We start from the raw sequence: 15,379 nt of genomic DNA, 5'->3' as shown, positions 1-15,379 counted from the left end.
AACCAAAGACAAGTCAAAATATTAGCACAACTCCAGCTAGTGAAGTATCACAATTTATGCTCATTTAGGTGCCTAGTCCTGTAGACTTCTACTCACTGGCCAAATACTATTCTCATTTACAGGCATGTAAATCCAGGGTCACTAATTTGACTTTACTCTTGTTCTAGTATAACACCAGAGTAACTGAGTGCAGAATTTCACCGCATGTGAATAATTCTTATTCACAAAAATAGTCCCATTGCCTTCAGCATAGTATGCCACTGACATTAACAGGAGTACTAACATGAGTTAGGACTACTCGTGAATTTGGGAATGCAGGATTAGATCCCGAGGGTGACATTTTGAAGTCAAAGGCAAACTATTTTTGGACGAACCTCAAGAACTTCAAGATACAGGATACTGAATGGTTGATTACTCATCAACTTAACAAATTCAAGACCAGCAGACAGACATGCTGGCTTTCTCTCAGTTCATATAAGAGCACTCTTCCAATGGCAACTTCAAACTCCTCACATAGGTGAACTACGTTACATACTTTCCAAATTCCTCACATGGGCCAGTCATAGCTATAAGGGATAGCTCTGCTTAACTGCAAACAGCGGGCCTGAGTCTGATATCACGTACATTGGTATCAATCAAGAGTAACTCCAATGAAATACATGGGCCAGATTCTCTAGCAAGATCCATTTCCCTTTGACCAATCCTCCAGTGTAAGGATATTGGAAAAATGTTGGGGTAGGATGGAACACAGCCAGAGCAATGCTACCTTCTGACAATCCTTGGCTGGCAGGCGCCCCTTTGGGACCACTTGCAGTCTAATCTATGTACTAGAACTACCCGCAGAATCAAGGAGCCACAACCAACTCTTTGGTATCTCCTCCTCTCCCCTATCCAGCAAATGTGTAAAACCAGCAAGAGCACAGAATCAAGTCCAGTATTTCTCCATCCCCACAAAGGAGGATACAAACAAAAGAGGAAATATTCCAACAAGAACAGGGGTTGCTTGATGAGATCGCATTCTCAGGAAACATTTTGTCTAATTCTGCCCCTAACTCGATATTCAGAAGCCCACCGGCACACACTGGTTCAGAATCAAGTTAGTTCTTTGGTAACATGCTTTCAAACTCTTTACTTGGTACTGCAAATAAAATAAACTGTGCATATGTTTGGAAATCAACCACTTGGAAGTCTAAATTCATACATGAAAGATTTTCTTCTTCACAGTAGTCTTGAAAAATTATACATATTTTAAGGGAACAAGTGAAGTTGAACCAACTGTTGTAGTCACCAGATTTTTAAGTGCCTCTTTACGTTACCAACTGAACAGCAACAAAATCTGTGCAATTTTCAAAGTTTCCCCACATATGCTCCACTTAAGCAGAATACAGTGTTTTTAAATAAGACAAGATATGATACTGAGGGTACAGTAGAGCAGAATACAACATACTTTCAGGAATGGATCTTATTCTGTGCAAACACACAATGAGTATGTCTTCATTCCTGAGTTAGCTCAGATGATTGGCACTTGGGTAAGCTTACACCAGGAGTGAGCAGACACAGTGCAAAAATCTACCCAAATTACTGTATTCTCACCTGTCTCATTCTCCCCAGTGTATGGTAGTAGGACTTTTGGGGCATTTCCCATGATTATTTGTGCTTCAGTAAGCTGGCTCATTCTGTGATTCTTTCCCAGGGAATTGTGATAAGACTTGTCTGTACCTCTGGGCACATGGGAATAACTGTTGAGGACTTGTGAAGACTTTGGAGGACCATCAGATCTTGAGTTGTTTAAAGTCATTCCAGTCTCACTTGCATGACAATACATTTTTTCTCCCTCAAGCAAAAATGCTTTTCCATCTTTAAGCAGATGCCTCCAGTTGTAACACATGCTCACTGAATCAAAGGATTTACTGGAACATTGCAAATAACTATAGCACAAGATGGGTGAGGTAATAATTTTTATTGGACCAACTTCTGTTGGTGAGAGATACACACTTTTGAGCTTATACAGTTCTTCAGGTCTGGAAAATATGCTCAGAGTGTTACAGCTAAATACAAGGCAGAACAGTTTCTTTAGCATAAGTAATTAGCATATATTTCAAGGGACCATTCAAGACGAAGTGGCCAGTTAACATCCTTGCAGTCATAGGAACCTTTTACTTTCTTCCCAAGACGCACAAACAAGGAAACACAGGCAGACCCATCATATGTAGCCACAACACTTTTACTGAAAGACTATCAGGACTCATAGAAACCATCCTCAAATCACTCACCGCATAAAGGACCAGCTTCCTCCAGACACAACTGACTTCCTCCAGAAACTCTGTAACATTATCAAACTCCCTCAGAATGTCATCCTTGTCACCAGGGATGTACCTTCCCTATACACCAACAAGGATGGCATTGCTGCCAGCCTAAAATATCTATAAGACAATGGACAACACTCAGATATCCATCCAAACACATTGCCAAACTCATCCTCATCCATAACAACTTTATATTCAACAAAAAACATGTTGTCCAAACTATGGGAACAGCCAGGAGTACTAAGATGGCTCCCCAGTATGCCAACCTCTTCATAGGCCACCTCAAGGGAGAATTTCTGGACAAATGCACCAAAAAACCAATGAGATACCTGAGTTACATAGATGATATTTTCATCTGGACAGACGACTTAAACTCCTTCATAGATTTCCAACACAAATTCAATAACCACTGTCCATCCATCAAACTCTCTCTAGAACACTTCCACAGTAGCAACACCTTCCTAGACACCACAATCAGCTTCAATAACGGAACCCTACAGGCAACTATATACAAGAAATCAGGGATCACCACAACTACCATCATAGTTCCAGTAACCACCCCAAACACACCAAGACATCTGTTATCTACAGCCAGGCACTCAGATACCTCAGAATATACCCACAGGAGAAAGCCCAGTCTACACACCTTAACATACTTAAAACCACCTTCACCAAACAAGGACACTCCACCAGAGGAGTGGATCACATCATGGAGCAGCCATCCCAAATACCCCAAGAGAACCTGCTTCAATTCAGAAGTAAAACCCACTCCAACTGCACTCTCCTAGCTGTCACCTACCACCCCACATTGGAACTCATATGAGGTATCATTAAACAATTACAACCCATACTTGATTGGGACCACATCCTGAAAAAAATCTTTTCTGAACCCCCTCTTCTGGCCTTCAATCAACCCCCCAAACTCTCCAAGATCACTATCAGAACCAAGCTCTCCATAGACTAGAACACACAAACTCAAAATGGCACCAGACACTGCCATAGCAACAGATGAAAAATCTGTAGAAATATCTCCACTGCTATGAAGATCAATACCCCCACATTCAAGATCCATGGGTCCTACACTTGCCTATCACGACATGCATCCAGTGCACTAAATGCCCCAATTACAACTATGTGGATGAAACCAGAAAATCACTATGCTCTCCAATGAACTGATGCAGAGAAATGATAAAAGACAAAAATGCCATATTACCTGTGGGTGAACACTTTTCATACAGCAGCCACTCCACATCTGACTTCTCAATACTCATCTTGCACAACACTTTCAAAAGGAAAGACTGGGAACCATGGCCACTGGGAGTTGCAGGGGGCCGTGCCTGCGGATCATCTACATTAGCAAAATGTCTCGCGGGCCCAAATTCTGTGGCCTGCGTTGTGCAGGAGGTCAGACTAGATGATCATAATGGTCCCTTCTGACCTAAATATCTATGAATCTATGAATCAGATTACCTTGATGGGCCACATGTGGCCCTCGGGCTGCAGTTTGCCCACCACTGATCTAGAACCACTAACTCCCCCTCCTTTCTTCTCCCCTTCTTCTTCCCTATGACTGCAGAGGTGTTAACTGGCCATATCACCTAGAATGGTCCATTGAAATATGTGTTAATTACTTATGCTAAACGATCTGTTCCAACTTGTATTTAGCTGTGACACTGTCAAGGTTCCTCCCCCACTCTGAACTCTAGGGTACAGATGTGGGGACCTGCATGAAAAACCTCCTAAGCTTATCTTTACCAGCTTAGGTCAAAACTTCCCCAAGGTACAAAATATTCCACCCGTTGTCCTTGGATTGGCCGCTACCACCACCAAACTAATACTGGTTACTGGGGAAGAGTTGTTTGGATGCGTCTTTCCCCCCAAAATACTTCCCAAAACCTTGCACCCCACTTCCTGGACAAGGTTTGGTAAAAAGCCTCACCAATTTGCCTAGGTGACTACAGACCCAGACCCTTGGATCTTAAGAACAATGAACAATCCTCCCAACACTTGCACCCCCCCTTTCCTGGGAAATGTTGGATAAAAAGCCTCACCAATTTGCATAGGTGACCACAGACCCAAACCCTTGGATCTGAGAACAATGAAAAAGCATTCAGTTTTCTTACAAGAAGACTTTTAATAAAAATAGAAGTAAATAGAAATAAAGAAATCCCCCCTGTAAAATCAGGATGGTAGATATCTTACAGGGTAATTAGATTCAAAAACATAGAGAACCCCTCTAGGCAAAACCTTAAGTTACAAAAAAGATACACAGACAGAAATAGTTATTCTATTCAGCACAATTCTTTTCTCAGCCATTTAAAGAAATCATAATCTAACACATACCTAGCTAGATTACTTACTAAAAGTTCTAAGACTCCATTCCTGGTCTATCCCCGGTAAAGACCAGCATATAGACAGACACACAGACCCTTTGTTTCTCTCCCTCCTCCCAGCTTTTGAAAGTATCTTGTCTCCTCATTGGTCATTTTGGTCAGGTGCCAGCGAGGTTACCTTTAGCTTCTTAACCCTTTACAGGTGAGAGGAGCTTTCCCCTGGCCAGGAAGGATTTCAAAGGGATTTACCCTTCCCTTTATATTTATGACAGACACTCTGAGTACCTTTACCAGACCCGAAGAAGAGCTTTGTGTAAGAAGAAAAAAAAGCTTGTCTCTCTCATCAGCAGAAAGAAAAGGAGTACTTGTGGCACCTTAGAGACTAACAAATTTAAGGTGCCACAAATACTCCTTTTCTTTTTGCGAATACAGACTAACACAGCTGCTACTCTGAAACCTGTCATCAGCAGAAGTGGTCCAATAAAAGATATTACCTCACCCACCTTGTCTTTCTAATATCCTGGGACCAACACGGCTACTACACTCCATACAACTCTACCACAAACAGGCAGGACTAAAACTTCCTACTAACTCTTCCCAATCAAATACAACAACAACATAACATACATAACAACAACTTAACATTAAGATACAGCACCATCTATTGGTGGAGGTGCTGTCTACACTGATCATTACAGTTCCTCAGATTTGTAGAACTCTGCTTTTTTTAGTAAAAGTGCAAGGATGTGTATGTAGTGGACATCACAGCACTATATCGCACCATTAATGTCCACTGATATGCAAATCTTTTCAATTTCAACACAAGACTTAGGCCTTGTCTACGCAACAAAATTGCGCCAGTCTAGCTTAAATTAGGTTTTAAACTGCTTTAGTTAAATGGTGCGAACCCCTATACGAACATTCATTTTGATTTAAGAGTGGCTTATTTCGGTTTAGCTTAAACAGATTCCTAACTGATTTAAACTTAAACCAATAAAAACCTGTTCAAACCAAATGAAAAGTGTTTACACAGACTTTTGCACTAGTTTAACTACATCATCACACCTTTAGTTAAACTAGTGCAATTTTCTCATGCCGTAAGCATATTAAACTGGGTTTACAGAATCTCTAAAAAAATGTACACACACTTCTTGGCAAAATACCAATCAATAAGGAATGCATACTAAGCAGAGACTCCTTACTTTTGGTAGAGAAGCTCTGGATCCTGAACTCTGAGTAGTCATTGTCAAGACAGTAGTGATGCCCAAAGCGACTCTGGCTGGAGCAGCATCCATGTTGATCCAGAAAGAAACCCAGGACAAAATGACGATCAGCAGGCTAGGAATGTACATCTGGATTAAATAGTATCCCATCTGACGCTCCAAATGAAACTTGACTTCAATGCATGTAAACTTTCCTAGAACATGAAATTGCTTTTATAAATGTTTTTGCACATTTTGTCTTATTTTATGAGCATAAATTAGCTTCCTGACCTCAGGCATATATAGATTTCACAGCATGCTATCATAATGTCTTAGCTCTAAAAGCAGATGCCCCAGTATACAAACATTGTTCTGGTTTAACTTTTTGGTAACATTGTAGTTTGGTAGAGTTGACATCATGATGTTCACTTGAAACAGCGGCCATTTATTTTTGTGACTGAATGTTATTACTTTGTGTAATCACTTTACAAGAGGTCTAGTTCCCCCCAAAAAAACTTTTTAAACAAATGAGTCCCATTCTCCTTTGGTTGGGTGGGCCTCACCTCATCCAGAGGTTCTCTCTCTCCATCTAACCAGTAGACCAGTCATTTGCCTGCATCTAAGTATGCTGGACTTGCTTCATCCTTAATAAACAAAATTTTATTGGTACACTTATTGGGGCAGAAGAAGAAGCTGTTAAAAGTAGACACTCAGATGTGGGTAGGGGACTGGTTCTTTGGCTGAACAGATGGTGCTGGAGAGCATTATCTCACCAGGAACTGGTTGAATGGTCAAGTACAATACAGAGGGCATTAGTGTACCCTAGTTACTCAAGAATTCTGTTTCCCGAAGTCCTATGGATCTAAAAGGGCTGAATGCCAGGCAATGAGATGGAGGGCAGGAAAGTGGCAGGGAAGATTGCAGTTGAATAATATTGCTGTTCTTTCACAAATTAAAATTAAAACTATAATATTATGTGAACATTTAGCAGAGAAAAATTGTATAGTTTTCTGTGCTAGGTCCCAACTAAATAATTTGAATAGGTCGATAACTTCAAACTTCAGCCACTTCAATCAACTGGTAACAGGAATCACTTGACATCCACAGGTACTTCTGCTTACTTTTTATCGTTGTGAACAGCAACCGTTTCTCAGTATTATCAATAATTATAAGAACAATATGTGTGTCCAATTCTCCCCAGTGCTGGAAACCCCAAAATAAGGAAACTCCATGTGCCTCCTTTTACAGAGTTCTCTATGGAATGTTTCTCAGAGGGAAGGCAGTATTTGTCCCCTTCAGAGCAACCACACTTTTCAACTCTCCAAACTTGCGGTTCTGAGGGTATTTTCTGGCGACAAAAGCCATTCATATGTAAGGGGCCTTTCAGAATGCACACTGCTTCTCAGCATGCTCTGCCATGCTGGTCAAGGCTTTCTTTACTGACCACTGCCCCCAAATCTTTCCCCTGGGCTGGAACTGCTACACCATGGACACAAGGTATTATCCTATGCAGGGAATCCCCATGGGCTTGCTAGGAAGCTGCTGATCAGAGATTACTCATCCCTCCCCACTCCAGCCTGTCTTCTCCCATATTCCACAGAGCAGAATTTCAACCCTTTCCACAGCTCCTGGGGACAGTGAACCACTGCGTTTTCATCCCCTGACATTCTGAGCCATAGAAATTAGAAGCAATTTTTAAGCTGCACTGGGTTTTTTTTTTTAAAACCAAACAACTAAAAAAATTAAACAGTAGTTTCGTTTAATAAAAAAACAATGTAACATTAACTGACGGATTGGGGCCGAACTGCTCATGTCCTGTCATTTCACTGAATGAAAAAATATAATGGATGCAACCAGACTGGCTCTCCTGCTGACACAATGAAATACCTCTTTTAGATGGGAAGGATTTATATTTCAACCCAGCAGCTACCAAGAAAATCATTCATAAAAATCTCTGAACACTATCTGCATATCATAGACTCCAAATACCCAAACTTGTCTTTGGGTAAACTTCCCAGGGGCAGCGATTCTGCCACCAAGTGTGTCCAGAGGTGGTGGATAGTGGAACGTTTTTTAGATATGGACATATAGGTAGGGAAAACTGTTAAATAAGCAGACATTGACAATTTGATGTCAGTACTAACAGGGCGTGGTGGATGACACTGCTGCCCCTAGAAAATACCACAAAAGTCCAAAGATGGTACTGTGACATGGTGAGCTTAATCAAGTATGCCCACAAATAATAGATGAAAAATTCATGGCAGCAACAAAAAGACTTCTGTGACGCTGGCAGACCAAGTCATGTTAGGGTGTATTCAGGCCAACTCACTTGTGTATCAGCAGAGAGGAAAGCGATTGTTAAATGTATAATGACAGGTTTCAGAGTAGCAGCTGTGTTAGTCTGTATTCGCAAAAAGAAAAGGAGTACTTGTGGCACCTTAGAGACTAATGCTCAAATAAATTTATTAGTCTCTAAGGTGCCACAAGTACTCCTTTTCTTTTTGTTAAATGTATAAGTGTTTTAGGTGTTAAAACTTCCTAAAATGAATAGGATGTTAAATGTATTGTTTTTACTTATCTGTGTCCGGTCATAAGGTAATAGCAAGCATTTACATTGTAAATACCCTTGTAACTAAATAACTCATCATACATCAAAGAAGCCTTGTAGAATGCTAATGAAGGACTTTATCAGAAAAAAAGTGTTAATTCCAAATCAAATGGCCATTGTGCGTGATACCTGGGGGTCAGAGACTCAAAGTGCATTCCTCATTCACTCATCAGAAGAAAAGCCCACATGGGTAGAGAGAGTGTCAGCTTGTTTTCTGTGAGAAGAAGGTATAGGAAGTGATTCAAAGAAAGATTCTTCATCTCGGGACTGTTTGGACTCCTACAGGGAAGCGTACCAGATGCAAAGTGGAGATCCTCAGAAACAATCTAGGTACCCTGAAAAGATTTGTGGGAAACTGGCAGTTTTTTACATCATTGCCACCATTTGGAATTACAAACTGTGATTCACTTATATATATATATATATATATATATATATTACCTGCTTTAACCTCTCAATAACTCATTTTTTCCCTCAGCTAATAAACCTTTAGTTAGTTTACTATAGAATTGGCTGGCAGCGTTATCTTTGGTGCAAGATCCAGAGAACCACTGGAGCTGGGGTATGTGATTGGTACCTTGGGACTGGGAGCAACCTGATGTGGTGTGATTCTTGGTTTAAGTGACCATTATAGAATAGAATCATAGAATGTCAGGGTTGGAAGGGACCTCAGGAGGTCATCTAGTCCAACCCCCTGCTCAAAAGCAGGACCCATCCCCAATTAAATCATCCCAGCCAAGGCTTTGGCAAGCCTGACCTTAAAAACTTCTAAGGAAGGAGATTCCACCACCTCCCTAGGCAACGCATTCCAGTGTTTCACCACCCTCCTAGTGAAAAAGTTTTTCCTAATATCCAACCTAAACCTCCCCCACTGCAACTTGAGACCATTACTCCTTGTCCTGTCCTCTTCCACCACTGAGAATAGTCTAGAACCATCCTCTCTGGAACTACCTCTCAGGTAGTTGAAAGCAGCTATCAAATCCCCCCTCATTCTTCTCTTCTGCAGACTAAACAATCCCAGTTCCCTCAGCCTCTCCTCATAAGTCACGTGTTCCAGACCCCTAATCATTTTTATTGCCCTTCGCTGGACTCTTTCCAATTTATCCATATCCTTCTTGTAGTGTGGGGCCCAAAACTGGACACAGTACTCCAGATGAGGCCTCACCAATGTCGAATAGAGGGGGACGATCATGTCCCTCGATCTGCTCGCTATGCCCCTACTTATACATCCCAAAATGCCATTGGCCTTCTTGGCAACAAGGGCACACTGCTGACACATATCCAGCTTCTCGTCCACTGTCACCCCTAGGTCCTTTTCCGCAGAACTGCTGCCTAGCCATTCGGTCCCTAGTCTGTAGGTGTGCATTGGGTTCTTCCGTCCTAAGTGCAGGACCCTGCACTTATCCTTATTGAACCTCATCAGATTTCTTTTGGCCCAATCCTCCAATTTGTCTAGGTCCCTCTGTATCCTATCCCTGCCCTCCAGCGTATCTACCACTCCTCCCAGTTTAGTATCATCCGCAAATTTGCTGAGAGTGCAATCCACACCATCCTCCAGGTCATTTATGAAGATATTGAACAAAACCGGCCCCAGGACCAACCCCTGGGGCACTCCACTTGACACCGGCTGCCAACTAGACATGGAGCCATTGATCACGACCCGTTGAGCCCGACAATCTAGCCAACTTGCTACCCACCTTATAGTGCATTCATCCAGCCCGTACTTCTTTAACTTGCTGACAAGAATACTGTGGGAGACCGTGTCAAAAGCTTTGCTAAAGTCAAGATACAATACATCCACTGCTTTCCCTTCATCCACAGAACCAGTAATCTCATCATAGAAGGTGATTAGATTAGTCAGGCATGACCTTCCTTTGGTGAATCCATGCTGACTGTTCCTGATCACTTTCCTCTCATGTAAGTGCTTCAGGATTGATTCCTCTCATGTAAGTGCTTCAGGATTGATATCACAAAGTCCAGTTTGTCTGGATGGCAAGATAGACTGGAAAGTCTGCGGGGACTGTCTGTGACTCCATGGTAAGACTGGAATAGTGATCCAGAAGTTCAAATTTGGTACTGGCTTGATGAAATCTAATTACAGGACACACCACCAGTGTGGGGTGTCTGCCCTGTTTTCTGACAGTCTGCACTCACTGTTGTGAGCCATTCCAGACAACGTGACAACTTCAGAATGGAAAAGTACTAGGTTATGATAGAATTCTGGCTGAATTGTTAAAAAGCACAGAAGATGGAGGCTTGAAAGCCCTGCCAGAGGTAATAAAGAATATATTTGAGAGAAGAGATTTGTCAAAAGTTTTTACAATTTCACTGTGTATCGAAATCCCCCAAAAGAAAAACACTATGGATTGTAAAGACTACAGAACAACCAGCCTAATAGTGCATGCCTCTAAGATTCTTTTGCGAGTTGTTCAAGACCAAATACATGGAGAGATAGATAAGGAAATAAGTGAACAACAATATAGTTTCAAACTTGAAAGGGCATGATAAATGTCATTATGACTTAAAGCTCATATTAGAAATATCAAATGAAACAGGGAAAAAAATACACTTGTGTTTTATTGATTTCCAAACAGCATTTGACAAAATCTACTACTATCAATTTATCAACATATTAAGATCTGTTGGGATTGATTGGTATGGACTCCAAATAATAAAACAATTTTACTGGAATCAGAAGGTGGTTATAATGGGAGATGAAAACGAAAATCTAATGGAGATCCAGAGAGGAGTGAAGCAAGGTTATATAATGTTACTGACTTCATTCAACATTTATAGTGAGTGTTTGATTAAATTAATTGAAGAAACAGAAGAAGGTATTAAGATGAATGAAAATGGGTGAATAACATTCACTGTGAAGATGGCACAGTGTTGCTGGCTGATTCAGAAGGTCCAATGAAGTTAGTGGAGATTATTTATAAATATGTCAAAGAATATGGGCTAGAGTTGAATGTAGACAAGACAAAATCTGTGGTGGGACACAAGATTCCAGTGAACAACACAGCCATACAGATAGTAAAAAATGATTGGTACATCAGAAGCATCATTACAGAAGTTGGAAGATAAGATACTGAAGTCAGCACCAGAACAGCAAGAGCAAAGGGGACATTATGGAAGAACACACATCTGAAGAGAAGGGACATAAATCTGAAGATTAATTCTGACTCTTAAAACTTATATTTGGTCTATGTTAAATTATGGCTGTGAAACATGGACATTCAAACAATTGATAATGAAGAAACTGCAATCCTTCAAATTATGGTATTATAGAAGAATTATTAAATCATCATGGCAAGACCACATAACCAAGGAAAAAGTATTGGAGATTATCAGAATTTAGCAAACACTAGTCAGTGATTTTATGGGAAAAAAATTGATTTTCAGGGCACTTTTTAAGAGGTTCAGAGGGTGACGCATATTTATAGGCACTGGAATTGAAAGTTAATGGCAGGAGAACATGAAGAAGAAAAACATTATCTGGAATGGACAATGTGATATGCTGAGTGGATCAAAAGAACTATTAATCCACAAATAGATTAGCAGAGAATCATACAGAATAGGCTACCACGGTTGCAAACCTCTAGTAATAGAAGAAGGAACATAAGAAGAAGGAATAACCAAATCCAAACTCCAACAGAGCAATTCCTGCTCCGGACACAAGGTATGAAGCACAGGCATTTAACATTTTTAAAGGGAAAGTACTGACAAAATATTACATTTTCCAACATTTTTACTGTTCTCGGCCTTCCTGCTTTGCCTAAACCCCTGCTTTCAAACACCACACCTAATAAATGAGATCTGTTACAAAACTGCTTGTGGATACTAGTAGAAGTAATAACTAATGGAAAAATTAGAAGAACACTCACCGGTGTTGTAGTGTTTTGTGCAATAACCAAGTTCCTTGTCTTCTTTCAAAATAAATTGTGGCAGGGTTAAGCCTTCGGCAACTTGCACTGGACCATCACTTAGCCACTCAAATATCAGATCATTCATAGTGTACCCAACTAGAGTAAACAAATCGCAGTTCATTAGATAATCAGATGGAAACAAATTATGATTCAGGAAATATCGTCACTTTTGAATGGTCAGACTTCAATACAAGCATTTCCAGTTGATCCAGGAGCTGAACTACATTGACTACAGTTATCATCAAAACTTTGAAATAGCATCAAATATGTAATTGTACTAGAGGCAAAATATTAACTAAAACCTCAAAAGTGCGGCATATCTGCTTTGGTTTATTTCTAATAAAAAGTCAATGTTAATAGCCCGTCAAGGATATTAATGTTCACAGCACAAATTATATTTCACTGTAGCAATGTATCAGTTTCTGTACTTTGTTTTATTTTCGTCACTCTGGTTACAGAATTCTTGCACTCTGCCAACATGAGTATTTCTAGATTACAATATTTTGGATGTTATAAATAACAAAATTGAACGACTTCTATAATTCTTTGAAACTCAGCATAGAGAAATACACAGCAGAAAGAGAAAAGCGGAGAACAGAGTGGACAATGCAGAGAAAAAAAAAGTGAAAATGCAAAAGGACAGTCACTTAAAACACTCCCAGCTCCTGTTTCACTCTAGTGATACAGCAGCCCCGTGTCTCACTATGCAGATTACAGATTGCAGAGACTTTCTGGAGTGATGATCACCGCTGTAAGGCACAATAGTGAAGCTGTGAAATTTGATTTTAAAAAACACAGTTCTTCACTAGGTAAGTCAGCTCGTTACTCACAGCTTTCTAGTTGCATTGTACAAGTCTGCACATCCATCGGAAAATTCTTCAAGTCCATTGGACAGGATAAGGTTAATGTTAGCCTAAATATGGGCAAGAAAGGAAACTACTGTTAGAAATCTTTGCAAGTTATATCCTAAGCACAACATTTATAGTCCATCAATGTTTAAAGTGATGCAGTCAAGCTTTAGAGACCCAGAGGTTTAGTCTTTCGCCCCATCCTCTTCGCGATTTGGGATGAGTCCTGCACTCGTGTTAGAATTCTAGCTTCTAAGACAGAGTGCCCATAAGCAAGCAGGATGCTCATTGATTGCAGTGGCTTAGGAGCCCAGAGCAGCAGGGGCTGCAGAAAGACAGCGGGATATGCCAATGTGTTTTTGTGCAATCTGTATGTTTTATGTATACCAATGAAACCAAACAATGCAGCATCTTGAGTTAGAGGTCATCCCCTCTAGGATCTGAACTCTTGTAGCTTCTGTTCTAGGGAGTGGGGGAGCAAATGGTGAAAACACAATCACAGGGATATTTTAAAACAGAAAGTGTAATGCATATAAAGTGAATGCTGAGCCCATCATCCTTGCCACAGACCTTTGAAAAACAAAAAGGTAGTAAAGGCTAAATCTGCAACATTAGACATTGAATGCAAAAGTTAAAAGACAAGCATAGACAGGGAAAGTAAGCTTAAAGGAACTTTGTCAACTCTGATTTTTTTTTTTTACTTACTACTGCTTAACTACTGTAACACTTAAGAATACTCTAATTGAGAGACTTTTTAAATTTTCTCAAAATTTTTAGTTTACTTTTTGCATTTGACAGGACTTTGTTTACAATCAGTTTCACGAGTTTCCCCTGTACAGTCAGTCGGTTTCCTCTGTGCAGGGAGAGAAAAACATTTGTACCAAAATAAGAAAATGTGATGATAAAATCATAAAAATGAGCAGGAGGACTCATATACAGGTGTAGTAACCAAAATGACTTATATCATATTAAAAAAAAACCTGATTAGATTTAAAGATACCATGCCTTCAAGCTATGTTGCCATCATTCTTACCACCAAAATGAATATTATTGTTATGGATGTCTGATCATTTTAAGCTGTAGTTATCTCTGAGATATTATTTAAGATTTATATTGCAGCAGAATCCAGAGGCTCCAATCAGATTCAGGCCGCCTCCATTGGCCTAGGTTCTGTACAAAAATATAGAAAGAGTCTGTTACACCTGTATACCTGGTCCACTACTGGAGTTCCCAGCCTCTCAGGTCTCCTACCATCATCTGTCTATGGGAAGGGACCCTCATCCCATTCCCTTCTGACTGGGTGTTTTAAGGCTGCACAGCTCCCTGCCTTAAACTATGCTATCTCCTGCAAGCCAGTCTGCAAGCCAGTGCCTTTGTTTTGCCTTCTCTCACAGGGCTATGAGCAGTGTATTGCCAGCAGTTACCAGTAACTCCACAGCTCTTTCTACGCAAGCGCATCTATTCTTAAGGTAAAAGCATTACACAGAAAACGTATAAAAACAATGAAAATCCCTATGCACATGCTAACAGATAACCAGAGGTCCCCAGTCTTACAGGGCCCTAGTAAGACCTTCCGCGAGGTCTGGAAGAAGGTCCTGTCCTTTTGCTGGATCAGAAAAAAGGTCCTGAGTCAGTTTAAACCTAGCCTTTATATCAAAAGCCCTTTCACTGTCTCTTGGTCTCTGGAAAACTCAGTTTGAACACGTATATGGAAGCCTCCCCAGAGGGTGGTATCTCTCTAGACATGTTTACAAACTAAGTGATTCACCTTAATCACCCTGGACTGTTTTGGTTCCTAGAAGAACTGGGGTTCATAGAGACAGTCCTTATCCCATGGAACTCACAAACTTATCTACTCACTTCAACTACCAAATAAAGAGTGGCATCTGACCATCCCTGTTGGTGGGCCTTGTGAATAGGTGGATTTGAATAGGTGGATTTTAAGTGATTTGAAGATGGACAGGGCTTGGCATTAAAAATATATATATATATACTGGCATTAAAAAATATTGGCATTTCAAAAACTATATTATTTGAGGTAAATAAGAAGAAAACAAGAAAACAAACCCAAAAAAATCCACAAAAGTATCTGCAGTAAATCTACTGTACTATAACATGCCATCAGTAGATTGGTTAGCTATCACACCTACAGTTGG

At 40.4% G+C, this 15,379-nt stretch overlaps 1 protein-coding gene across 4 annotated transcripts in view; it reads right to left on the bottom strand.

The window, feature by feature from the left end:
* The window catches only part of GLRA2 (glycine receptor alpha 2), a 164,067-nt gene that overhangs the window by 90,110 nt on the left and 58,578 nt on the right, over nucleotides 1–15,379 (bottom strand). For all 4 annotated transcript variants that reach the window (XM_073355350.1, XM_073355359.1, XM_073355369.1 and 1 more), the window contains 3 exons: nucleotides 13,206–13,288; nucleotides 12,334–12,471; nucleotides 5,842–6,056 (listed from right to left, as the gene is read on the bottom strand). In XM_073355350.1, the coding sequence (XP_073211451.1) occupies nucleotides 5,842–6,056; nucleotides 12,334–12,471; nucleotides 13,206–13,288 (436 nt within the window). The remainder of the gene's footprint in view (nucleotides 1–5,841; nucleotides 6,057–12,333; nucleotides 12,472–13,205; nucleotides 13,289–15,379) is intronic.

Source organism: Lepidochelys kempii, chromosome 1, assembly GCF_965140265.1.
Source record: "Lepidochelys kempii isolate rLepKem1 chromosome 1, rLepKem1.hap2, whole genome shotgun sequence".
Taxonomy (NCBI): Eukaryota; Metazoa; Chordata; order Testudines; family Cheloniidae; genus Lepidochelys; species Lepidochelys kempii.
The sequence above is the reverse complement of the archived record's forward strand: the minus strand, read 5'-3'. Positions and strand labels throughout refer to the sequence as shown.